This window comes from Stylophora pistillata, chromosome 7 (genome assembly GCF_964205215.1).
Source record: "Stylophora pistillata chromosome 7, jaStyPist1.2, whole genome shotgun sequence".
Classification (NCBI taxonomy): domain Eukaryota; kingdom Metazoa; phylum Cnidaria; class Anthozoa; order Scleractinia; family Pocilloporidae; genus Stylophora; species Stylophora pistillata.
The window spans coordinates 20,634,816-20,661,716 of NC_142525.1; the positions used below are offsets into that span (position 1 = coordinate 20,634,816).

Here is a 26,901-nt window from a genome sequence, read left to right on the forward strand (position 1 = left end):
TTACTCGGGCTTTTCCCCATATGAAACCCAACTAAGGATCTATTAAAGATCCACGACCGAAGTCAACTTAGTGGATCACAAAGGAGGATCCAATTACGGATACAGGCTAATTTCAATTAAACAAATTCTGTATGCGAGGGAAACCCTGACCCTGTACACCCCAAGTAATCATACTTAAATAGAATAAATGTTTGAAAAGAAAATTTGCCCTTAGCGGGATTTTCTTTTCAGCAAATTTTCTTTTCAAACATTTATATTTAAGTATGATTACTTTGGGTGTACAGGGTCAGGGTTTCCCTCGCATACAGAATTTATATATATATATATATATATATATATATATATAACTAACTGCAGACAGTACTGTTTCGGCCTTCTGGGCCTCATCAGTGCAGTGCTAATGCTAGGATGGAGGAGAACCAATATGGTCACCCCAAACGATCCAACCTTTGTGGTATCGTCTAAGCCATGCCAGAGTGCTCAAACTAGAGTACACTAGCGAGCATGCGCAATTGCAGAGCAATGACTCATCCTAGTTAGAGTGCTCAATTTGGACATGAAAGCAAAGCTTTGTATGCCAAAGAGCTATATCTAACTGCAGACAGTACTGTTTCGGCATTCTGGGCCTCATCAGTGCAGTGCTAATGCTAGGATGGAGGAGAACCAATATGGTCACCCCAAACGATCCAACCTTTGTGGTATCGTCTAAGTCATGCCAGAGTGCTCAAACTAGAGTACACTAGCGAGCATGCGAGCATATATATATATATAACTGCAGACAGTGCACACTGTTTCGACCTATGTGGGTCTCATCAGTGCAGTGCAGACACTGGGCCAAGCTCTGGAATAAACCATTGCCTGGGCGCTACACTTGTGGGACCAAGTGCAGACATGTTGCCATGCAAGAGTGCTCAAATCACAACTAAGGTGATGAGCTTCGCCTTTGTAGTTCAATTTTTTCTTTGGTTTAATTTTTTTTAAACTGGTTCAGAATTTTCAAACTGGTCCGGCATTTTTCTACACGCGTGCGTGAGCACTTAGTCAGTGATAGGGCCTCTCACGTTTTCAAACATCTACAGAATTCTGAACATTGTCGCGCCTTGTGTTCAGAAGATTGTTTCCATTTCTTAGATCACGCCTCTACGAGTTTCCAACTCAAGATAAAAGAAGCTATTCACATTCAAAGAGAGCAACCTTCTTTGAATCAACAATTACATCATGTAAATCTAAAGCTATCCTTATAATTTTAACATTGCCACGTTTTCTGTTGTTACTAGCTTAATTAGCATGTACTTATAAATTCAACTTGTAACGGCTTGTTAATCAACTGAAGATGACAGAGGTTTCTGTAGAAACATGTCTTTTAAACTCAAAAGTTTTGTCGTTTTCTTTAAATTTCTGACTTGCCTGCTGACATCAAGATCGAATGAAAGGTCATGGTTACTAGGCGATGAGCTCGAAATTCCTGGGCTTCCAAAAACAACCATGACCAAAGTATTGAAATGTATGAACCGGAGGCCCTCAACACAAATCGTAGGGCGTCTTCTACAAGAGTTAGTAACAAAGAAGGAGGACATTTCAGGCCTGATAGCCTTCGTATAATGGTTTTCGCTATTACACTAACAGAGGAAGAGTACTTAACATCGGTTATTCGTTAGAGAGATGCAGATTAGATAGCCTCCTTCAGCTTAGATATTCTTTGCGAAATTTACCCAGGCTGATTTATCCCAGATTGCAGTAAAAATCGTGTGACTACCTTTAATTATAACTTTATTTAGTACAGGCGTGTAAATTTGGCCCTTACCGGTAGGACGCTGTTTGGAATCAATGTATTTAACCGCCTCCCGGTTAGCTCAATTGGTTAAGCGCCGGACTGTTGTGTGGGAGGTCGAGGGTTCGAGCCCCGGCCGGACCAACACTCAGGGTCTTAAAATAATTGAGAAGAATATGCTACCTTTCTATAACATAGATCAAGAAATGGTTAGATATTCTAGTCTACTCGGATAGGGACGACTAAATGGAGGTCCCGTCTCCTGCATCTATTACTTAGTTAATTTGGTTAGGCAGGGGACGTTAAAGGACCCACTTCACGAGATTACTGTGATGTGATCTGGCCTGGTTACTGGGAATCAGTGGGGGGAGGGTGCATCTGTTATATTCGCTTTCATTTGATTGTAAACTGCTTAGTAGTCTGGTAAAGTCCCCCGTACAGTGTTGTAAAGCGCCATGAGTTCAAGATATGAGCACTATATAAATACAAGTTATTATTATTATTATATTATTATTATATTATTATTATAGGCTTTACCCTCGAAATCGATTCTGCCTACATTGCTGGCTATGCGTACATGAGGCGACCGAAAACTTAATCTTGATATCACAACACGATAACCATGTCCAGACTGAACGAATAATAATTACTGCTTTAAAACGTGAGGAAGCCATGAAGGCCGATCCACAGATCTTGGTTAGTTTGGTTCTTGGTGCCATAGCAAAAGAATGTAAGATCTTCCGCGACAAACATAATGGGTTTACGGTCGAACATTTCAAGAGTCTGAATTAATTTGGAGCATTGGTATAGAAACTGGCCCATTTCCTTCTGGTCTGACAATCACTATTTTAGATGTTACTAGCTGACAAGATTACAAGCCTCTGAACTATCTTTTAAGGAACTGTAGAAGTATTGTTATCGAAACTTTAAGGCGGTGTGCATAGCGTTCAGAAAAACTTTTCCAGCTCCATAATTTTTCTCTTTCTCAGCCTATCAAGGCGACGGTCGATATTTCCACAGCGAAGGATATTTCCCTGGTTTATCCTTCCCTGAATTTATCTTGTTATTTATTTTATTGCTGTTAATTATTTATAGAAAACCGAAGCGCACTGCCAAGGTTGAAGCAGTCATCTCCCTTTTTCAAGTGTGTAACTCTTCCTCCACTCTGGTGTGCTTAGCTACGTTAATTCCAAAAAAAGTTGCAACAACCTCACTCTAAGAACAATTGTCTCTCACAACCCTGGTCCTACAATTTCTTGCTAATGTTCTGTTCGCTCGAAGACTGTCACTCGGTACAACTGGGCCCTGAAGGGCGAACCTTTCAGTGTAGGGACTTAGCCACCATCGAGAATTGGACTTATTCATCCTTCATCCTGTCTTCATTCAACCATTGCTACCACTACTACCATACTATACGATTCGATTCTGATTCATTGTGACAAGAGCGTTAGCTCTTTGTCAGAGCGTAATAGATTGAATGTTGTAGATCATGGGAGCGCAGATTCATATGCTAATGTTCTAGCATTAGTGGTAATTAATACACCGCTAGTATAGAACTGTTATTTGCAGTAAGCATGCTAACAATGAAAGCACGGCAAAACAAAATGTAAGGTGCAAGTAAAATGTAAAATTTCTAAGGTGTCGATTTGAAATTTAAATTTTTATTCCTAGGTTTTGAAGTTTCAAACTTTGCCATGATGGGAGAAAGTTTAAAAGAAGAAATTTTTTAAAAGAAAGACCGTATAGTTACTCTACCTTGAGGTCGGCACACCACACTAGCGTCTTCATAATGGCTACAATCGTGAACTCCCCATCCTCTGTGATTGCACTGTGATATTGATGTCTCATCTCCTACACATTTTACGTCATCCAGCCATATCTGACCTGTTCCTTGCTCAAATGCTGCACTTTTTGGGGCTGATAGAGCTCCTTCGTATCCAAGTTGGCGACAAACGACATCAGCGTCCTCTGGTTCCCAGTCGTCGTCACAAATGGTTCCCCATGTACTATTGTAAAACACTTCAACACGACCAGAAGACGTCGAATTGGTGGGGCTCACCAAACGAACTGCCGTAAATGTGAATATATGAATAAAATTTAGCCACACATACACGATGAGCGATCGTCTAATGATGTTGTTTTGATGCTGAGCCAAAAGCTAACACAAACCTCGTAATTTTTATTGCATTTGACCAGATGGTTTAATTTACTGTAAAGGTAAAAAGTGCAGTAAAACTTTGGTTTATTTGAATTCGCTTTGTTAGCGCCATGAGGTTCGAAAAATGAAAAAAGATTAAAGAAGGACGTAAAGTTTTTTTTATTCTAAGTTATGTAAACTGTAGGAGGTCGAAACACTACTCCAGTGTCTTCATTATTCCCTGACAGTTATGAGCTTCTCATTCTCCATAAGAGAAATGTTGATCGTAACACTGTCGATTACGCAACGTCTTTCTTAGTTTCTGATTACCTCTATTTTCCTTCTCGCCTAGGATGATCATGAGTACTCGTATCGTTACTCTACCTTTGGATTGGCACACCACACCAGCGTCTTCATCATGGTAACAGTTGTGATCTCCCCATCCTCTGTGATTACATTGTGATATTGTTGTCTCAACTCCAACACAATTAACGTCATCAAGCCATATCTGACTAGTTCCTTGTCCAAATACTGCGTAACGAGGTGCTGATAAAGCTCCAACGTACCCGAGCTGGCGACAAACTACATCAGCGTCTTTTAAGGTCCATAAGTCATCACAAATGGTTCCCCATGTACCATTGTGCAGCACTTCAACGCGACCAAAAGTCGGCGAATCGGTGGGGCTCACCAAACGAACTGTAGTCGTGATTATAGAGGTTAGGTAAAATTCCCGACAAAACTTGTTAACGCATAACATCTATTCAGCAACTCTTAAGGAAGTATTCAGAAATTTTAATTTCGCATTTAAAACTATTTAATCTACTACATCTCACTAAAATGCCTCCTCCCTCCAATTATCGTTGCTCAATCAGGAAAAAAAAGTCTCGAATGATATAGAGGGAGAGTGGGTAAAGGTAAGCGTAAGAATAAAAACATTTGGTGTGCTTTTCCAGAACGTCATTGCGGATTTCAGGCTCACATTGTTGGGCTCAGCTAAACAACTTCTTATCTTAACTGTACTTGACCAGGTCGGTCGGATGGAATAAAAAAAATTGAATGCGGAGACATCAAAACGCGAGCAACGCAAGGCTGCGCTTAAACTTGTTTTCGCGCTTATTTGATGCAAACAGCGCCATTTCCATTTCCCTTTCTTTCATTTTCTATTAGCCACCCTGGACTTCACCTCATCAAGTGGCAATTAATTCTAAGCGAACTGCATCTTGCCACAAACTCGACTTGTAGGAGAAAAGTTTACATACGCAGCAACCATTCAAGAAGCCCGCATTGTCGTGCTCACGCTAAAGCCCATGAAATAGGCTACTTTTCTCACAGTTCGAAGGATTTTTTACAGATTAACAAAATGAAGGCCGCAAAATATTTTTGGGAAAGGTTTACAGTGAATATTTTAGAGTTTTAATTTCTGTAGTAAAATCACGAGATACGTTATCTTTGAGACAAATACCTGTGATTGAGTGTTTATAATTTGTCCCTGACGAAGAAACGGCGGTAGGCTAGATATTATAATTGCAGTTTATGTTCACTGGTAACCGTTCGGATAATAGAGACTAATTCAGGGTAATAGTCGATGTGAGGGCATATTGTTGCAGTCTTTTAGCTAATTTACAATGTCACGCAAAAAATGGGAAAATTCTCTCTCTCTCTCTCTCTCTCTCTCTCTCTCTCTCTCTCTCTCTCTCTCTCTCTCTCTCTCTCTCTCTCTCTCTCTCCCTCCCTCCTTCTCTCTCCATGAAAATAATTGATTGCGCAATTTGGTTTTAAAGAGGGGCAGTTTTGGCGCGAACTTTGTAAAATGATCAATACCGCCTGTTACGATTGCGTAAAAGACGGAAAGTAACAAATTATGTTTTTGATTAGAAGCTTTTTCCAAGCTCACAGATCCTATGATTTTGTCGGTAGGAGTTAATTTCAAGAGAGGTTGCTGAACAACCGTTAGCTGCCGAGGCAGTTTTAACGAATACTCGATATCACTATAGACAAAACATACGTTTCTCAGACGTCGGAATTGATCCAAACACTGAATCGATCGGTGTTGAATCCTTGCTTAGAATATGATTGACCTCTATCGTCCTACACCCGAGGACTGAGTTTCGACTAAGTACGGCAGCCGAAAGAAATCCATCTCACACAAACAGGCCCACACAAAATTGAGCAATCATCACGTTTTTTAAGAAAAAAAAAACCTTTGGTCTTGTCGGTACTTCTAGAACAGAAAGCAAAAGATTGATTTATTTTGTCGCGTGTAAATGTTTTCTGTCGACCACCCACCTATCCAAAAGCCGATAATTTAGAAGATGTCATAATAAGTTCGAGTTATCTCTTTCGGTATCTCCTTATTTGATTCTCGCTTTTAAGCTAAAGTTCACCGAGGAAATGCTTGTAGAAAGTGCAACCTTAATTCAACAACCGGTTCGCATAAAACAAGTGTTTAGTTTTGCCGTGACGTTATTGCCTGACATCAACTCTTAATTTCGGCATCACGGCAAAACTGACTATTGACAACAACTCGCTATTCGAATGGGATGATTGCTACCGCTGTGGTTTACGAAATTTCAGTCGCTATAACCGACAACAGTTCTTCGTGATGCAATAATATCACCTACCAGTAACACTTGCTGTTTTCGAGAGGAGCACCAAAATACCTGAAAGAAAAACCATGAATTCTTATCTCTGGATGGATTTTTACGATTAGTGTGTATGCATACTCAATATAATCAGCTGGTGATTATTGTTCCCATTCTACTTCTCTGTGTTAAGGACACTTACAGCTGAGTAGTCTTGAGTTTGATTCGTAAACATTGAAGCTTTACTGTTTTTTAAGCTCTTTTTTTTTGTTTGCTCCAGCAATTGAGAGTTGTTTCAAATTTTTGTATTTCCTTTGTTCCCATAAGGGATCAACTTTGATCGCAAGCCCCAAACAGTTTCTTACGAAACTATCAGCCTTTATTCATTTGATCGCAAATAGTTCCGATTATGATACTTAAATATTAAGTGCGCTATCAATGGCTGATATTCCTTTCAATGAGGGTATGTAAGAATGTTTGTGTTTTTTTAGGCAAGCCTTCGCGAACAGATTTTTTTCCTCGTGTAGTACACAAAATATACTTATCCGCTTTTTACTAGCCTGCGTTTTAGCAATTTGCATACCATGTTTTTATCATCCAACTTTGTTTCGTAGAGCACAAAACGGGTACAAATATCTCGCAGTATTTGTACTCCAGAGAAACGGTTAGGCATTTGCCCGCACTGAAATAACAAGTTGTCATGTTGGATAATAAATCTCTTATTAGCCTGAGACACTTTGTTATGTAGCATCGCTGAATATTCTTACTCGTTGTTTGCGTTTTGACTCGCCCTACGGGCTCGTCAAAATACGGCATGACTCGTAAAGTACTCGGCGACATTACAGAACAAAACATTTAATAAGATATACTGTATTGTAAAGAAAACGTCAATTTTTTCACGCGTTCGCATAAATTTTCCAAACAAACTTTATATTCCAAACGAACAATGGTGGCGTAAGCGTATATCTGTACTCTCATTAATTATAAAAAATTGCAATTTCCTTGATTATGATTCGTTTAAAAACAACTCCTATTTTCCACTATTTCACCTGCAAAGTTGTTCTTAGTTTGTTACCGGGCAGATTGTTATCGAGCAGTTTGTTATCGTGCATGTTGTTATCGGACAGTTCAATGAGCCAATCACATTTAAAGTTGTAGTTTAAATTAACCAAATTCACCTTTGTAAACTTCAGGGCAACATTAAACAATTTATGCCTCCTCTGTTGGTCTATTGATGCAAATTTTCCCTTTCCTCCATAATTTGGCTATTTTTCTTATGTCAAAAATTGTAATTTTATTGATTAATTGGTAATAAGACTTCGTGCAATTCGGTCTACGAGTGATAATTCGTCCTATCACTATTACAAAGTCCTCTATAATAAGCCAAGCATAATTATTGATAGAATGGTTCAAATAATTTGATTGGTAAAATAAGACTAAACATGTCAAAATGTGAAACCATCAAAGCTGAAATGGCTCTCAAACTGAAATAGTTCCTAAACTGAAATAGATCACAGGCTGAAATAGTTCACCAGGTCAGCAGGCTGTCATCATTCCTGTTCTGTTTTGTTTTTTGAACACGAAACTATACCTAACTGTAGTTCACCACTAAATTTTCTCCGGTTCTTATTGGTTTAAATCGGTCAAGTGACTAGCATATTTGCCCTCGAAGCTTCGCTTCTCGGACAAATATTTGTTTTGAGAACATCAAATTTCCGCGGGACAACTATCAGCCGATAGTTCCTCGACAGAAATACTCTATTGTTTAATTAGTGTTAGCTGTATTTGAATTTTTTACCGTACTTAAGCTTGTGATAGTCTCGAAGCGTGAAAACTTTCAAAAACTCGGCCAATCTACCCCGTTTTCTCTTCAATGTTTTCCATCTCTGTTCATGTTATCGATTTGTACATTTAAGCGCTTGGCATTTTTTAAAACCTTTTCTGTTTCTATTTGCTGGCCCAGTGTTTCATCAATAACCTGAACCTACCTGGTTTTGAAATTTCAATTTCTAATTTGTGCTGTTATCTACTGGTTGTTTTGTATCAATTAAAGCCAAGAGCTCGTTTTGATATTAGTGTTACAGGTCATGCAAGGCGTGTGGGTCAATGAATGAAAGGATGGAGAGAGAAGTCCGGGAAATAGTCGACCAAATCGTATAAACTGGCTTGATGGCTTGACGCCGTTAAATCGTGCATCTGTACTCTGATAGTTACGCCATTTCAGCCAAATCAGAAAGTGCAAAAACTGTATAAAGATATATAATAAAGAATAGTCTGTTTATGTGCAAATAGCTTATGCTTATTTAACTGAACCAAACAACTCGTTCGTTTTCCCAAGTTTTGCCAGTAGTGAACAAAATCTGTACGTTGCATTTTCTATCTAAATTTATGCTTTCAGGAAAGTGTTTGTGACAGTTTCAGACGCATGGCTGACCCCGTAAAAAAATTATCTTCTTCGCCTTGTCTCAAGATTTAAATTTTCCGAGTTTAAAGAAAGTTGCGTATGAGAAAGAAAAACTAAGTAGATCGGTTTATGAGCCACTTGTAAAATACCTATGAACAGAGTCGTGGGAATGATTAGTTCAATGATCCTTGAAAGAAACGCATAGGCATACACAAACGGGCAAATGCAATGCGGTGCGGTTGACAATGATCCGGAGTTCCGGTTGAGACCTTGGGGAGCTTTAGCAACGACGACGGCGATGAAAGCGTCGTGTCGAAATCTAACTTTTCGTTTTTGTAACTCTTTCGAGGTTATTCCGATGTGTTTCACTTGGAAAATGCTGGCGAACTATTCAGGGCTATATCACTACGAACGGCGTTACAGTAAGGAGAAAGAAAGAAAAATTAACCGTCATGTGCTCACGTTCTCGATGAAAACCTAAAGTTTGGTTATTTCACGTTGTTGTTTTGCCGAGAATGGCAAAGAAATGTGGCAAAATGTTGAACGCACAGGCAGGGCGATTGTTTTTGCTCATTAAGCCTATTGTTTTCTACCGTTCTCGTTGCCGTCGTAATACTAAAGCTCCCTCTTTTTATTTAATTGAACTTGAGCCTGACTTGCTAATAAGGTTGATCGTATGATAGAATCGCGCGATAATTAAGACCGTTAAAGTTTAACGGTCTTAACACTTATCGCGCAATAACGGATCATTTCTGGCATCGCCTTCTTTAATCGTCATGCAATAGAGCTCTCGAGCCACAAATAGCCACGAGTGAGTTTGAATAAAGTTTTGTTTAAAAAATGAACCTATCATAATGAAAAGTGCTTACTTCCATGAAGAAACACGAGTGCTCCAAGCTTCATTCCCAATGTTTTAAACATCCTGAGGAGTAATCAGCTTCGCATTCCAAAATAATGAGTTCCTCTTTTCAATAGTAGGTCACACTTATTCAGGGTGTACAATGTAAGATATGCAAATCAATTCCCTTTGAAATGATATACAGTATGATGTACAAAATTGGAAGTAGTACGTCGATTTAAAGTAGCTTGAAACAGTTTTTCGAAACACCCCACCGACTATATTCAAAGCGCTCAAAAACCAACTTTCCCTCTTCACAGTCGAACTAGCTAGGGACGAGGACTTTCAACAACGTATGACACAATTTGTCTGCGAATAAGAAGAAATAAATTTTCTAATTTTGGGGTCGTTGCCCATATTAAGACAAATAGAGGTCTCCCCTCAGCCAACGGTTTCAGAGTCCAATCGCCTTTCAGGCTTACTTGAGGGAGGGAATAGGAATGCGTTTCCCGTATGTCACGTGTTTGAATATGGAATAATTCCATTCGTACAAGTCGGAAAATCGGGCTTGTTTCTGGGGTCAAATAAAATAAAAGGCACGATTTAATCCTCTTGAGGGGCTCACCAAACGAACTGTTGATGAGATTATAGAAGTTAACTTAAATATCCGACAAAACTGGTCAACATATGCTTAGTATTTCCTTAGCCACTTTGCACGAAGCATTTAGAAATGACATAAAATTTACCGCAGTTCGCTAAAACGCCCCTTCGTCCAGTTATTGTTGTTCAATCCAAAAATAAGGCAAAATTGTGCATAGTAAGAGGGGCGTGAAATTAAGAGTACCAGAGAGAAACATTGGGTATGCTAAGATAATAAAGAATTGTCATTTGTGCCACGATCTGCTCACTTATGACGTGAATCGCGACGTTTTGACTTCATACTGCTAGTACTCATTGGGCGATAAGGTCGACTGGTTTTAGGTCTGGATACCTCAGTGAAAACCTTGAGCGTGTTCAGAAAAGAATCATGTCAATAATTGGGTCCTATCAATCGTATAAACAATCCCTAGGCAGCTATGAACTCTGTACTCTATGCCAAAGACGCGATGATTACTGCTCTAAGATATTCAATTTATTGCTCCAAGGACATCATCAACTTGAACGATCACAGTCTCGCCAACCTACTCCTCCCACGTCATCAAGACTCACACAGCTTGAGAAGCAAAAGAGCTTTCAACCCGCTATGATTCCACTCTAACCGTTTCAAGAACTCGCTCATCCCGACCATGTGCCATCGAGTAAATCGCAATGTCTCGTAAACCGCAGTGCTCCTGGCCAGTATTTTGTACAGACCACTTTATTAGTTATAATTTTGCTATAATAATATTGTAAAGAATTATTCAATTCTGTCTTTGGCTGAGTCTTACGGCCAAAATAGATGGCACATTATCTTCGAATGGGTAACGATAAAATCCAAAAGCAAAAACAATTAAAACACGAAAGGGACACCTTATTTTTGGCGTCAGCTGTCACGCAAAAGTGGCTTGGACAAATTTCAATTACAAAATTTAATCTTTACAATTATGACTTCAAATAAGTGGTTATCTCTCCTTCGCGACGATAAGTACAACCACCGATAGATGGATTTCAGCTTTGGTTGGGGTTAGTTTGTTGAAAAGAGCGTCATTCCTTTGCAAGGAAAGAGCAATTAAAAAATAAGAAAAATTTAAAAAATTGTGCTGTCTGACGGAGGTTGTCAATCTCTCTCATGCTTTCAGAACTTTTCCACGTTTTTCTTCTAGTGTTTAGACGAATAAGGTTGTTACTTGTAACTTTTAATTAGGCTTTGCTTTATTACATGACTTTTGCCTTACAGCCAATGACATCACGCCAAAAACCGACTACACAGGGTACTAGAATAGAGTTTTAAGACATAACTAACAATAACTCTTAATTCGAATGCCATGATTGCTTTTGCTGAAGTTTACAAAACTTCAGTCGCTATAACCGACAACAGTTCTTCTTGATACAATGCTATCACTTACCAGTAACACTTTCTGTTCTCGAGAGAAGCACCAAAATACCTGAAAGAAAACCATGAAATCTCATCTTTGGATTGATTTTTACAAGGCCTGTAATGTATAGGAATACTCGATATCACCAGCCGGTAATCATTGTTCCTTCTTTAAAAACTTCTCTGTGTGAGGGGCACTTAAAGGTGAGTGGTCTTTCGTTTGATTTGTAAATACTGAAGCATTACTTTCTTTCAAATGTTTTTTTACTTCAGTAATTTTGAGGTGTATCAATTTTTGTGTTCCCTTTGTTCTCTAAGGGATCAACTCTGAAAATAAATACATAAATATTAAGTGCACCATCAAGGGCTGAGGTACCTTTGGATGAGGGCGTGTAACCATGCTTGCGATTTTTTTAGGCAAGCCTTCGCGAAGTTTTTAACAGTCTGCGTTTCACCAATTCGCGTATGATGTTGTATTATAAAGAAAACATCAATTCTTCCAGCATTTGCCATGTAATTTTCCGAAAAGCCTTTATTTTCCAAACGAACAGAGGTGGCAAAGCGTCCATCTGTTTTTTTCATTAATCATAGAAAATTACAAGTTCCTTGATTGTGGTTGGTTTAAAAAACTCCTATTTACACTATTTCGTTTGCCAAGTTGTTATTGGACAGTTTGTTATCAAGCAGTTTGTTTAACGGACAGTTCAATAAGCCAATCACATTTAAGGTTGCAGTTTAAATCAACCAGATCAACCTTTATTAACTTCATAGCGACATAGAACAGTTGACGCCTCCTTCATCGGTCTACTAGTGCAAAATTTCCCCTTCTTTCAAACTTTGGCTATTCTTCTTTTCTTGGAAATTGTAATTTTTTTGATTAGGTAATTTGGTCATGAGACTTCGTGTCGTCCACTTTGGTCTGTAAGCATACGAGTGATAAAAAAATGATAAACAAGTCGGACTCCCGCTGCTCGGCCGTCCGATTTTTTTTATCACTCGTATGGTTACAGACCGGAAAGGAATCTTCTTAGTCCTATCACCATTACAAAGTATGCTATAGGAAGCCAACCGTAATTATTGTTAGAATGGTTCAAATTATTTCATCGGTAAAATAACACTGAAGATGTCAAAATGTGAAACCATCAAAACTGAAATAGCTCCCAAAGTGAATTAGAACATAGCTAGCAGAACCACGCAATCAAATTCAATATACATAAGCGTGCTCAAAATCCCGATAGTGCATGCTGACAGCGTCAGCAAATCGCTTCGCCAGAAATTTTATTTTTCGCGCGAGCGGCCATTGTTAGCGCGGGGAAAAATAATATATTTATCGACAATAATGGATACAAACAGAAACTCGGCCTACTAGTCCGAAAACGAAGACAATGTTTCGATCTTTTCCCTTGGGCTAGAGTTCTTAAATGAGGCAGAAAAAGAGAAAAACAACGGAAAAGGAGACTTGGCATCAGCGCCGTCACGATTCGCTTCAACTGATATTGTTGTCCGTTTTTCGCGTCGGATTTGATGCACAATTCCACCGGCTATGTTCTAAAACAATTGGTTCATGCTTTCAGCTGTGCAGTATCGAGTTATGGAGCTCGTGGGAAGTTTGGAGAGCACTCAAGAAGCTAGAGTTGCCCTCGGCTATCGCCTCGGGCAACTCTTAGGCTTCTTTCGTGCTCTCAAAACTTCCCGCGTGCTCCATAACTCGATAGTGCACGCTAAAGCATGAACAAATTGTTAAATAGTTCCTAAATTGAAATAGTTCACAAACTGAAAGAGTTCACCAGGCCAGCAGGCTGCCATCATTCCTGTTTTGTTTTGTTTTTGAACACGAAACTACACCTAGCGAGTCAAGTTGCTGTCTTTAAATTTTACTACCTTGCTTGAGCTTACGAAAACCTTCAAAAACTCGGCTAATCTACTCCGTTTTCTCTCCAGTATTTTTCATCCCTGTTCAAATTATAGTTTCGTAAATTTCTGTGCTTGGCATGTTTAGGCCCAGTGTTCTCATCAATAACCTGACCTTACCTGGTTTTGAAATTTGCATTTGTACTCTGATAAGTACGCTGTTTCAACCAACTATGAACGTGCAAAGAGACTAGGTATGATAAAGAATAGTCTGCTTGTAGGCAAATAGCTTCTGCGTAGTCTACTGAACAAAACACTGAGCTCCTTCGTTAAAGTTTCGCTAATAGTGAATAAAATCTGTACGTAGCACTTTCTATCTATGTTTACGCTTTCAGAAAATTGTTTGTGACCAGTCGCCCTCAAGTTCAGACGATTGGCTGACGCCGTACAAAAATTCTCTTCTTCGCCTTGTCCAAAGATTTATGAAATTTTCCGAGTTTAAAGAACATGGATTTTGACAACAAAATTAGTGGAATTGTGTATGAGAAAGACAAAGTAAGTAAATCGAGGTATCAGCCACTTGCAAATTACCTATGAACAAAGTAATGGAAATGATTATTTCAATGATTCTTGAAAGAAACGCGCAGGCGTACACAAACGCAATGCGGTGCGGTTGCCAATAATCCGTGCTCCGGAGTTCCGGTTGAGACCATAATTTCAGTTGAACTTGAGCCTGTCTTGCTAATAAGGTTGATCGTATAGTAGAATTAGCCCTCTTAGCATTTTTCGCGCGATGACGGATTCTGGTATCGCCCTCATTAATCGTCATGCAATAGAGCTCTCGAGCCACAAACGAGTTTGAATAAAATTTTGTTTGAAAAATGAACTTATCATAATGAAAAGAGCGTACTTCCAAGAAGAAACATGAATACTCCAAGCTTCATTCCCAGTACTTTAAACATCCTGATGGCTTATCAGTTTCGCATTCTACAACGCTGAGTTCCTTTCTTCAATAGCAGGTCACACTTATTCAGGGCGAACACTGAAATGGACGTCTGTAACATATACAAACCAATTCCCTTTGAAATGATTAACAGCTTGAAACAATTTTCCGAAACAACCACCTACAATATTCAAAGCGCTCAAAAACTAACTTTCCCTCTTTTCAGTCGAACTGGGGACGAAGACTTTCAACGACGTATGACGCAATTTGTCTGCGAATACGACAAGTGAAATTTTCTTTTTTAAGGATCGTTGCCCACATTTGGACAAATAGAGAGAGGTTTCCCCTCAGCCAACGGTTTCAGAGTCTGAAGGGAGGAAAAGGAAGAATTAAGATACGGACGTTGTGGAGAAAAGTACGGTGCAACGTACTACGCATGTCACGCGTTTGATTATGGAATAATTCTATTCGTAGAAGGAAATCAGGCTTGTTTTTGGAGGAAAATAAAATGAAATAAAAGGCGCGAGTTCACACTCTGAAATAGAATTGTTGTTCGGTTATTATCATTCCATTTAAAAAATATAAAAAAAAATTTAATACAGCTATTCATCGTTCATATTACCACAACTCTAAAACAAGAGCAAGAACAGGAATTATTGACAAACTGCCATATTTACTAGTCAGATTATAAGTGCGACATCTCTATTTAAACAATAGAGTGTTTCTGTCGAGGAACTATCGGCTGATAGTTTCCCCGCAGAAATTTGATGTTCTTAAAACAAATATTTGGCCGAGAAGTTTCAGTGAAAAAAAAAGAGTATCTATCTATCCCTCTAAGAAAGAAATTGCTGGAAGCACAATCAAGTCACACGTCTTCTAATGTTTTAAAATGTTTGTAAAACAGGTGGAAGGAAGAACACGCGTGGAAGGTAAATCAGTTATTTAAGCTTGTGCAAAACTGCCATGTTACATCAGGTTATTCTCCTAGAGCAAGGAGGAGGGAGGAACTAGGAACGAGGATGATTCCTGGTCTACTAAGAGCATCACCCATGTCCGGCTAATTTTAATTTGGCAGCCTGGTGACTTTGTTGATAAACTTTTGTACAACCAGATAAACAACTGGTCTCTCTCAGAATCAAATAACTTGCAAAAGGAAAATCATCCGCTGCCTTAAAATTTTGCATGCGGTAGGCAATCAAGGGAATGCACAAAAATGTAACTTTGGAGGTAACAGCATTTCTTGTTTCCATGGTAACAACGGCTGTATGTTCGCTTGGAGCCCCATTTTCATAAAAAAAATCGCCACGAAATTTAAAATGTTTATTTCCATGTCTCCAGCTCAAAACAAAATTAAAAATTGGTACTCCTACCGTACATAGTGACATCTTTCGTCCTTACTCTAATGCATTCAATTTTTCCTGAGAGTCTAAGCTGTTGTTCATTGTCGTACAGTTTCGGTCATTTTTACTCCAGGATGAACAGGGAAAACGTTTAACTAAATTTCTCTAAAGTACACCGATTCTGGAAATGAAACTAAGCACCAAGTTGCTAAATATGCAAAGTCTATGAGGGAGGCCGCAGAGTGTTTAAACCGTTCGGCAATCAAACACCGTGGACATGTACCTAACTACCACACTGTCAAATCCTCGACGTTTGCATACAACTGCTTGTCGTAAATCCTCATGTCAATCAACTTCTGTGGAGAAAAAGGATTCAATAGTATTATGAAACTGAATTTGTTTCCCCTTTACATTATTTGCAATTATATCCACATCAGCTATCAGCTTTTCCTGTCTAAGAAAATACAAGGAGGTAGTATTTAAAGCGTCATCATTCACCACTTTTTGTGCGTCTCAATGTAGTTTTGCAATGATCTCGTCATCTTTCATATCATGACCATAGAGGTTTTATTTTGTTTTTGAAACATTTTGTTTTGCCTCTTACATACTATATACGCTATTATTTGTGGAGCGTAAGCTCCGGTGACATAAAAAGGAGAAGCAATCCAAACTTGCCACAAATTGGAAGAGATGGCTACATATCATTTGGCCGTCTGAAGGACAAGCTACTAATTCAGAGACTATAAGTAACTAAGCCTTAATCCAATCCTATATAGAAGGAAATTGCCATGTTCATCACAATTCTCATCTTGTGTAGAGTCTCCATGTCTTTAAGCTGGGTTTTTAATTCAGTGAAAGCTGGTCTTTCATCCGGGTCATTATGCCAGCATCTCATCATGATCTGATACCTAGTAATTTTCATATGGAATGTGATATCAGTTGATCTTGTGAACAACAAGCATAATTTAAGTGTGAGAGTTTATAAAATATTTCCTGTTTAAATGAAGGGGAAAGTCAATAAAAGTTTATAATTCATAATCCACGTGTTGCGGTTTAGGCATTCTGTATCCCTCTTCAAGTAAGTTTGCAATTTTTTTGCCATCCATTCGTGGGTAAGGTGAACCGCCTGAAAGAGAAAAACAAGACAATCAGAATGGAAATGTGTCGAACAACGACCAACACTGAAAGCACTATCTATGTCATCTGATGGAGTAGGGTTTATGTACCTTAGCAGGATGTATTTGTTTTCGTGAAACCTGTTATCATGCCGTTTCCCGTGTGTTTTGCTTTTGCGTGTTAATTACCTGTAAGTGTTTGTACGTTTCATTCGTTGTAGTGTGTACCTGTGAGTGATGTTTATATCGCTGCGTAATGTTACGTAACTTATGTCGAGTAATTTGCTAAGTTTTGTGGATAAATTTAGGTCCTGAGGATCAATGTCTATGTACACTTTTTAGAAGCAGCTTCTTCGTTTTCTAGATGCCTGTCAAGATATGCATGCTAATTGTTTCCCTTTTTGCAAGTTTATTTGTAAGTTTTCGTTCTTTTATATGGATTTCCCTGCTAAAACTTAGTAGCATAGACGTGTGGATATTTCAAATAAATGGATAAGCACAATCGTAAATTTCTATTAGATGTTACCTATGGTGAAAACCTCGTAAAGGACAATTCCATAACTCCATCTGCAGAGAGGCAAGAAAACATGCGTGAAATAGCTGGGAAGACTGTAGAAACCAATCCCTGCCTAGTCCCAGTCCGCGCGGCTATCCTTAAATAATTTCACCTTCGCGCTCCTTCGTGCGGGTTAAGCAAATGACAAAGGGTTCGCTCCAGTTAACAAATAACGTTACGTTCTTGTGATGTTTCGTCGTATTCCCAAATCGTCAGGTAAATGTCCACTTTCATCATTTTATTCGTATTTCCTATGTTGTTCCTAATGTTGTAATTGCTTGTTCAAGATGTTAGAATTGCTCTCGGATGCACCTAAAGAAACTTTTACTGCTCTTGCGCTCTCTCTCTCCCGCGCGCACCCAGAGCTCTATTTGTACATCTTGTTAAATAGACGTCATCCCTAAGGGATATGATCAGTTGTACTTACAAGTCACTTTTGGTGGTATAGTTACCATACAAAAGGGCCTCATAAGCTCTCCACTTCACTGGAAGACAGCCCTTATAGAGATTTGTGAAACACAACAAAAATAGCGAGCAAGAAATCAAGATCGAAACTATGAACACGTCACCTCTGACACAAGACGGTGGTTATGCTCTATGTTATGTCACTGGGTAAAGGTAAAGTCTGTTTACGAGTCTAGTGGCCCACTAGCCCGGTGCTTAACTCCGGTTTCTGTTTAAGCGACTAGAAGTATTTCTACTCCCCGGTGGATGGGATGTCAGTCCATCGTAGGGTTACCTCCCTGCATTAAATTTTCGGTACCCATTTATACACCTGGGTGAAGAGAGGCACTGTGAGAATAAAGTGTCTTTCCTAAGAACACAACTCAATGTCCCGGCCGGGGACATTGTTATGTCACTGAGTACCCGTATTTTTGTGTCACCTTCGTTTTTCGTTTATAAATATTTTCCTGATGCACATCTCTGGCCATTCCAAAGTCTGTCACTTTACACTTTTCATTGTGTCCAACCAATACATTACGGGCTGCAAGGTCTCGGTGGATGATCTAAAGCAATGGACTGCTAAAGAAGAAATGACACGAAAGCGAGAACTAGAAGCTATAGGAGATAAGAACTAAAAAAAAAGCTTCATTTACGGAACAATTTTAAATAGCGGGGCTCCCACGCGCGCTTTTCACGCGTGGGGCAGAGCCCCATGCGCATGGAATATGGTCAACCGTTTTTTCGTTTGGTTGTCACGTGACTGACCGAGCGTACGTAGGTACGTACGTGCCTTCAGATTGCACGGGTAGGGTAGGGGAGACTGTCAAAACGAAGGGAGGGGTGTCTCAGGCGAGTCTTGGCAAATGCACATCTTTTTTGTTATCATTAATATTACGAACTTGGGAGCTCCGCTTTTAGGCTTGGCTAAATCTAGAAATTAGTGTGCGTGTTTTTTATTCCCCAGGTAGTAACATTTTAAAAGTACTGGCATTGTTGCAATTTGAATGAAAATTGACCACTGCAATTTTTAAATGAAAATGGGATGGTACTCCCTGAAGAACTAGACGCTCGAGGAGCGTTCACTCGGGCTTCTTTTAAACATAATAATTTGGATATATCAACTAAGTTGAAATGGTAAATTGGCCACCGTAACGATTACAAAAGCTGACGTTTCGAGCGTTAGCCCTTCGTCGGAGCGAATAGAGGAATTGTGGGTTGTGTGTGCTTTTAAAGGAATAAAATGGAGCTACGTTATTGGTGGGAACATGGCAACGAGAAAGACAAGAATAAATTAGTGGAATGAAAGGCGTTCGTTGATCCCTGTGGGATTTAGACTGCCGGTTTGAAAGATGAACTTTTGCACGTACGTGCACCTCCGCCAATGTAATCTATTGCATAACTTGCACTTATTGCAAAAAGATATACATCGGCGAAACAGGCAGAAGACTAGGTGACCGATTCCGAGAACACCTTCGAGACGTGGAAAGGAATGACAAGAACACATCGAAACCAGTCGCTAGACATTTTAATTTACCTAATCATTCTAAGCAACATATGGCAATCTGCGGTCTTTCCTTGCACTTAGGTAGCACGGAAAGCCGTAAAAATCTTGAACAAAAGCTCATCTTTCAAACCGGCAGTCTAAATCCCACAGGGATCAACAAACGCCTTTCATTCCACTAATTTATTCTTGTTTTTCTCGTTGCCATGTTCCCAGCAATAACGTAGCTCCATTTCCTTCCTTTAAAAGCACACACAACCCACAATTCCTCTATTCGCTCCGACGAAAGGGCTAACGCTCCAAACGTCAGCTTTTATAATCGTAACGGTGGCAAATTTACCATTTCAACTTAGTTGATATATCCAAATTATTTCGTTACTCCCACCGACGCAGCCCCAAACATTTTCTTTCGAAACTATCAGCCTTTATTCTTTTAAACATAGCTTGTGAATCCGTGCAATCAAATTCAATTACGCGAGCGTGCTTCAATTTTCCATCGTGCACGCTGGTGACTTCAGCAAACAAATTCCTCGCGAAAAAATGTTTTTCTCGCGAGTGACTTCAGCATTTTTCATTAAAAAAACGGAAAAACTTCCGCGAAAAAGTTGAACTAGACATGGCAACAAGCGAACACGCTGATGAAGATCTGCCTACTTTTTGTTTGGGAATGGATTTTTCAATTCCTTAGAAAGAACCGAGAGAAAGGGAAAGCAAAACAACCAACGGCGTCATCTCGTTTCGCAGGCGAACTTCATTTCCACGCATGAATTCACCTGTCAGTTTTTGACCAATCTAAGACAAGATCATTGAAGTATAGCGAAATACTTTTCCGAAACAAAATAAATGCATTGAAGCATAGGAGAGGGAATTTCTGCTTTTTATACATAAACTACAGCGTTGAAAATGTTACAAAACAATTGCTTTATGTGTCAGCTGTGCGTTCATCGAGACTTGAAGCACTTGGGAAGTTTGGAAAGCACTCAAGAAACTAGAGTTGGTCGAGGCTGCGCCTCGAGCAGCTCTTAGGCATCTTTCGTGGTCTCCAGACTTACCGCGTGCTTCAAGTCTCGATGAACGCACGCTAACGCATGAACCAATTGTTAATAGTGATTATGTACGAAATACCGAATCGTACTTTACAAGTATTGAACCCAATAAAAACCAGTAACAGAAACAGGATATTTTACGGAAGAGGTACGCTTATATATTTAACCTTACTATTTAACAAAGAAGAGAGACGAAGCAAACCGGATGACAACTGGGTAAGTAACATTTCTTCTCGTTCAGTAACACCTAAACGCATACCGACTGAGGCTATTGTATCTAGTGTTGAGGCGGCCCTGTCTCGGCAACGAGAACTATCTGAGCCGATCAAGGATAACATCAGAAGCAGAATTGCCTCCACTATACAATCAACGTCATTACATGACAGCAACTTGACTAAAGACGAACAACGCGCACTGAAACGACTGAGAAACGACGAGAACATAGTCATCCTACCAGCCGACAAAGGACGAGTTACTGTTGTTATGGACAAAACTGACTATCACGACAAAATGGACGCACTAGTTAACGACAAACGAACCTACGAAGAACTCAAACGTGACCCAACTCCTGCCCTTCAACGTAAACTCAATAGTAAACCACTGACACTCAAGAAAACGAACGCCTTTGACACCCAACGGTACTATCGACTGAGGTGCTCTACGGTTTGCCGAAACTACACAAACCTGGTTTCCCGATGCGACCTATTGTTTCTTTCTGTGGCTCTCCCACATACCAACTATCCAAGTACCTGACGACAATACTACAACCGCTAACCGACAAATCCAGACATAAACTACAATCCACTGAAGACTTCATTAATGCTACCAAGACTGTACAGATACCTGACGACTACAAACTAGTGTCATTTGATGTGAAATCACTGTTCACAAGTATTCCACTTCAATTAGCATTACAATGCACTGAGACTGCAATCCGAAAATCTACCGACCCACTACCGCTACCGACAGACGACATCATGGAATTGCTAAACATTTGCCTAACGTCTACTTACTTTCAGTACAACGGTAAACACTACAAACAGTTACACGGCACTGCCATGGGGTCTCCAGTTTCTGTTGTTATAGCAGAAATTGTGATGCAGAACATCGAGGAACGCGCCCTTTCGACTTGCCGACAAACGATACCGCTTTGGTTACGTTACGTTGACGACACATTCACCACCGTTCGACACGACGAAATTGACGCATTCCACAACCACCTTAACGAACAAAACACTGACATTCAGTTTACCAGGGAAGTGGAAGAAAATGGCAAACTTCCTTTTCTAGACTGCCTGGTAAGCCACAACGACAACTCATTACGAACGACAGTTTACAGGAAACCGACACACACCGACAGATTACTAGACGAGTCATCCTACAACCCTACATCACACAAAGCCACAACTATCAGAACTCTAACACGACGCGCACAACTAGTATGTGACTCGACAGACAGCTTATCCGACGAGAACAAATACCTTCACCGTGTTTTTACGAAGAACAACTACAACAACGACTTCATCCGACGAAACACTCACCGACCCACTACCACTACCGAAACAAATGACACAGCAACCCCTACGACTACAGCAACCATACCGTACATAAAAGGCATGTCTGAAAACATCTCGCGCATCTTACTACCCTTCAATATCCGCGTCGCCCACAAACCCATCACCACACTACGTCAGTTACTAACCAACGTTAAAGACAAAGACGAACCGAGGAACAGACAGGGAACGATTAATAAGATCAATTGTTCCGACTGCCAAGCCTCCTACATCGGTGAGACTGGCAGAAACCTCACAACAAGACTGACTGAACACAGACGGGCGACGAGGAAAGGTGATGTCAGCAATCACATTGCTGAACACCATCGACTTACCAACCACAACATTGACTGGGACTCTGCGCAATGCCTAACCTACAGCACTGACTATTTTCAATGACTGACTCTGGAAAGCTGGTTTACTAACTTAGAACAGACTCCCCTAAACAGATGTCAACAACTACCCGCCCCATACAAACGACTCATTCACGACATGAACATCACAAACGACCGAAAAAGAACAACCTAGCTTTCCCGACAGACCGAAACAGACCAATCACGACCGACTTACGTCACTTGAGTCTTACAGCCAATAACATCACGGCAAAACCAACCGATCAATTCACACGAACTGGAATAAGAACATTCTACTGACAACAATCATTCACTTGACTCTGATGATGACTTCCGCAAAGGTTGTCGAAACGTCAGTCACTGCCACCGACAAAAGTCCTTCTCAGGACTACACTCACCCGGACGATCAGACTACACCTTCACATGTTACCCCGGGTTCAAACCATTTACTGCCTTGCTATTTAAGTTGCTTCTGTCAGTATCCTTATCCAATTCGCTGTTCTTAGTGCCACCTTCGAAGTTGTGTTCACGAACATTCTTGATTTTTTTCAGCAAGTGAGGTGTTCCTCTCAGCATCATAGTTTGTCGTTAAATCTGCCGTCTCAGTTTTGCCAGTATTTTCGTAGTTCACATATGGCTCATTTGTTATCTCGTGAGAACTAGTATGAACTTTCCACATTTGGCTAGCTTCCAAGCAATGAAGTTCGTGGACCGGCCCATTCCGATAACACTCGACATCATTTAGCGTGGGCCTACCACGAACGGCGTGTGCATTTGCATGTGGGATGAGCTTATAAGACAGGAATCTTTGCAAAGCGGTCTTCACAAAACACAACATCCTAAATTGCGTTGTTTACGAAGAACGAGCTCACGATAGTTGTCGCACTACCATGCCCATTTTCCGTGGTTTACGCAAGGAACGCCTGGGACCGTGACCCCCCTTCTGGCGATCAAAACGGCTTGCATTTTCAGACTCGGGCTTTCCCACGGAAGCCCGAGTAAAGAGCCATAGATCAGACGCAAAGAATTTTGCTAACACCTATGAGGCGTATTCTTTTTAAGATATGGCATAGTATTTAAGAAAAAATAAAATAAACATGACGGTATACCTCAGTAGGAAGATTCAGAATTAATTTATCTTTTGTATTTTTAACCTACAGATTTTGAGGACAGGTAACTCATCCCATCTGCGATTTGCCAAGCAAACCTATCAGCTGCTGTCACGTCAGATTTGTTTGTGGTTTGATATCCGGGTCTTTACAGTAAGTGCCATTTAATCCACGGCTTTTTCTCAGGTAACCCAGCAGATCTCCAAAAGGAACATATTCAATCAATAACAGGGGTTCCTATGCAAACGCACGTACACACACAGAAAAAGTTTTCACGAGATATTCTTACGGATCAAATCGCAAGGAAAATGTGTATGGCATCATTAAAACACACAACTAAAACATACCAGATTCAGTAACACATCCCAGAAGTTTGATGGCGTGAGGATGTGGTTTAAGGTTCTTCATCGTTTCAAGTTCTTTCATCATATATTTCTTGTCCGATTCAGCAGCGTTAGCTGCAGAATTAAAAGCAAATTTTAATGATATAAAAAATGCCGAAGCAACAATATAGGTTGTGAAATAGCAAATGGCTAAAGAAAACTTAGAACTAGGACAAATTCCATTTAAAACCAATCTTTCAATTTTATCAGGATCAACATAACCAAAGAAGACAATGCGAATTCTATATGTTGAGGTCAGAACGTGGCTCACATTTAAGCATCTTAATAGCTACTGTAGTCGTATCAGGCCTCCCTCTAAGTCCTACTGCCGTTCCCTTGGCAACTTGTCCAAAAGCACCTTTACCAATGACTTTTTCAATGGTCACGTGACGTCTTGGAACTTCCCAGGAGCGTGTCAGGGGATGAAGAGGGGCGTAATGAGTACTTAGACTTGTACTTTTTGTTCTTCTCTTATCTTTGCTGACTTCTCTGAGATCCATGCACTCCGCAGAAGGCTGTGTGGGTGTGCTTGAATGGGGCAGACTTTTTTCGATATCGTGTAATGCGGCCATATTCTATTAAATTAATATACCCTTTCACTACTTATTAAATAAGTCTGTAATAAATAAGTCTTTCATAAATCTCAAAAACATCTCATATTAGGTAATAACAACAGTTTACTCATCTTTATCAGACCTACGTTTATGACTAAAATCAACAACCAGTACGTTCTCAATTATCGAAATGCCAGTTTTACACGTTTTTGTAAAAATCCTGGTTATCTCCTATCAGCCTTTATTTTCTTTACAGATTGCTAGTGTTTATTTTACTGAAGAGAGCAGGCGTAAAGTAATATCACACGCTTTCTCCCCAAACCAACGTGATCATGATTTCTGCGCCATAACTTACGTTGTGAGCACTCCTTTCATCTTCACAGGTCGTACAATTAAGAAAAATCATGATTGTAATGCTTACACTAATAATGATTATGATTAGTAATTACGACAATAATAATAATGAGAATGATAATAATTATGATGGTGAAAATGGAGAGTTTGATGGTCCCCGTGTCACAGGCGGCGGTAAGGTCGAGAGAGATAAGAGGCGTAGTATGTTGTCCATGTTCATGGAAATGTCGTTCTTAATTTTGAGTTGAGCTTGTATTGCCAGAACGGTAGCAAACTGAAGCCTTTGAAAGAGATTATTCTTAAAGAGTTGTGACTGAAGCTGATCCGATGCTGTTGAAGATTACTATGGAAAATGGAAAATTTTATTCAGAAGTAATGTCAGATCCAGATTTCTTAGAGTAGGAATTCCAAAAGTCTCCACCCACACATCTTGTGAGACGCCAGACTGCATGGACTAGTTAATAATAACAGTTAACTAGGGCTCGAGTTCATCTGTACATTCCATTGCGACTTTCATCAGGACAAGATTTCGATAGAAGGACTAACTGTAACACCACACGCAAGTGTCCTAGCCTCACTTAGGAGGTCAGAGTAAGAAAAAAATCTTGAGAAGGATGAGGATTGGAGGGATCAGTCGCAGGAGCTGAGGTACTGTTATGAACTGTGACTGCGTCTAATTCAGAGTGAACCAGATTTTTTTCTTTAAATAAAGCCCCAAATTCACCGTCAATTGTCAACCTGTTACAGTGTTCTGCATATCGTGACTCCCTCGCTTGATTAAGCAACTTCCTTCTAGCGGCAAAAAGCTTCAGTGGATCACCAGACATGGGTGGTCACGGAAGTAGCGCCAGGGAGGATTTAAAATTTACTGCAAGTCGGCAAAACTGACATGGCGACTCTTACACGTGGCTGACAATGTGAGTAACTTAAAACTCATCTCTCGCTTAAAAGAAAATCTAATCGTGAAAAAATTCTTTGAAAAGACAGTTAAAGTGAAGACTTTGGCGCATAAAAGCCACTGTGAATGCATTTGAGGGCCAGGATTTCGCTCAACATAAGAGTAAAAAAGAAATACCTCGAATGATTGATAAAGAAGCGAGAGACAAAAGTTTCCATGCTTTGTTTGTCGAATGAAAGCAGACGACATTTTGAGCTTGGAGGCATGGTTTATTTCGAAATACCGAGGAGATAGCAAAAATATGTTGGACTTTCCATATAAACAGTCGTAAGTCCTTGAAGTAATGGACAGGTACTGAAAGGCTATTTATAATGTGGAACGAAGCTCATAAATGATGTGCACAGTAGCAATATTGATATCAAGAAACGAAGTTCTTACCTTTGTTTCACTAGTGCACCTAAGAGAAAGAAAAAGGGAAAAAGAAGTTAAATCCATGTGGTGGAGCTAAAAATGTTTTGTCTTGCTTCATGATGGAGCTTGCCCCACCCTTCTACCATATGTAATGAAATTGTTACTCACCTCTCCTGTGTAGCCAGATTAAGTAAACTATCAGAAAAAGGATTATGAAGCCACGAACTCCAATTAATGTTACTAACATCCCGTCGTTACTTGAGCACTTTTTTTTTTCAGGACCTAAATTGATTGGTTTCATTAGGCTCAACGTAGTAACAATCAAACAACGTCTTACAATTATTCTGGCTAAAATACTGCTGTAATTATATGGCTTCGGTTGGTGAACGAAAGAATGCACACTCTGACTGGCTAAATACTGAGGCAAAACAGGGCGTTACCTTCCCCGTCAAAGCAATTGAGAGTTGTTTCAAATTTTGCATCTCCTTTGTTCAGTTTGTTCTCAGGACAGTTTGTTATCGGGCAGTTTGTTATCGGACAGTTCAATAAGCTAATCACATTTAAAGTTGTAGTTTAAATCAACCAAATTGACCTTTGTAAACTTCGCGTATTTTTCTTTTCTTGAAAATTGTAATTTTATTAATTAATTGGTCATAAGACTTCGTGTCGTCCAACTCTGTCTGTAAATGATGTTAAAAGGCTTAAAATGTCTGATAAAAATCTAAGAAATGCTATTGGATACAC

At 39.7% G+C, this 26,901-nt stretch overlaps 2 protein-coding genes across 2 annotated transcripts in view; both read right to left on the reverse strand.

Annotated features, from left to right (window-relative positions):
* Positions 1-10,159, reverse strand: part of LOC111320078 (scavenger receptor cysteine-rich domain-containing protein DMBT1-like) — an 18,986-nt gene extending 8,827 nt beyond the window's left edge. The window contains exons 1-4 of the mRNA XM_088727273.1: positions 9,764-10,159; positions 6,530-6,568; positions 4,293-4,604; positions 3,527-3,838 (exon numbers count right to left, since the gene is read on the reverse strand). Of these exons, the coding sequence (XP_088583399.1) occupies positions 3,527-3,838; positions 4,293-4,604; positions 6,530-6,568; positions 9,764-9,815 (715 nt within the window). The 5' untranslated portion in view covers positions 9,816-10,159. The remainder of the gene's footprint in view (positions 1-3,526; positions 3,839-4,292; positions 4,605-6,529; positions 6,569-9,763) is intronic.
* A 5,687-nt stretch (positions 10,160-15,846) lies between these two features.
* On the reverse strand, positions 15,847-23,645 carry LOC148727016 (tyrosine-protein kinase receptor Tie-1-like). The gene is made up of 7 exons (XM_088727300.1): positions 23,607-23,645; positions 18,436-18,558; positions 17,979-18,049; positions 17,522-17,562; positions 16,913-17,006; positions 16,680-16,791; positions 15,847-16,236 (listed from the first exon to the last, which is right to left on the reverse strand). The coding sequence occupies exons 1-7, from the start codon at positions 23,628-23,630 to the stop codon at positions 16,168-16,170; spliced, it is 534 nt and encodes a 177-aa protein (XP_088583426.1). The 5' UTR covers positions 23,631-23,645; the 3' UTR covers positions 15,847-16,167.
* Positions 23,646-26,901: the final 3,256 nt, after the last annotated feature.

Excerpts from the sequence above, each read along its gene's own strand:
- LOC148727016 (XM_088727300.1), bottom strand. The coding sequence starts at position 23,630 with ATGAGTTACCTGTCCTCAAAATCT. Across the intron at positions 18,050-18,435 it reads TTTATAAACGAAAAACGAAG|GGCTGTCTTCCAGTGAAGTG; the intron begins GTGACACAAAAA and ends AATCTCTATAAG. Across the intron at positions 16,237-16,679 it reads CTCTACACAAGATGAGAATT|AAGTTGATTGACATGAGGAT; the intron begins GTGATGAACATG and ends TTTTCTCCACAG.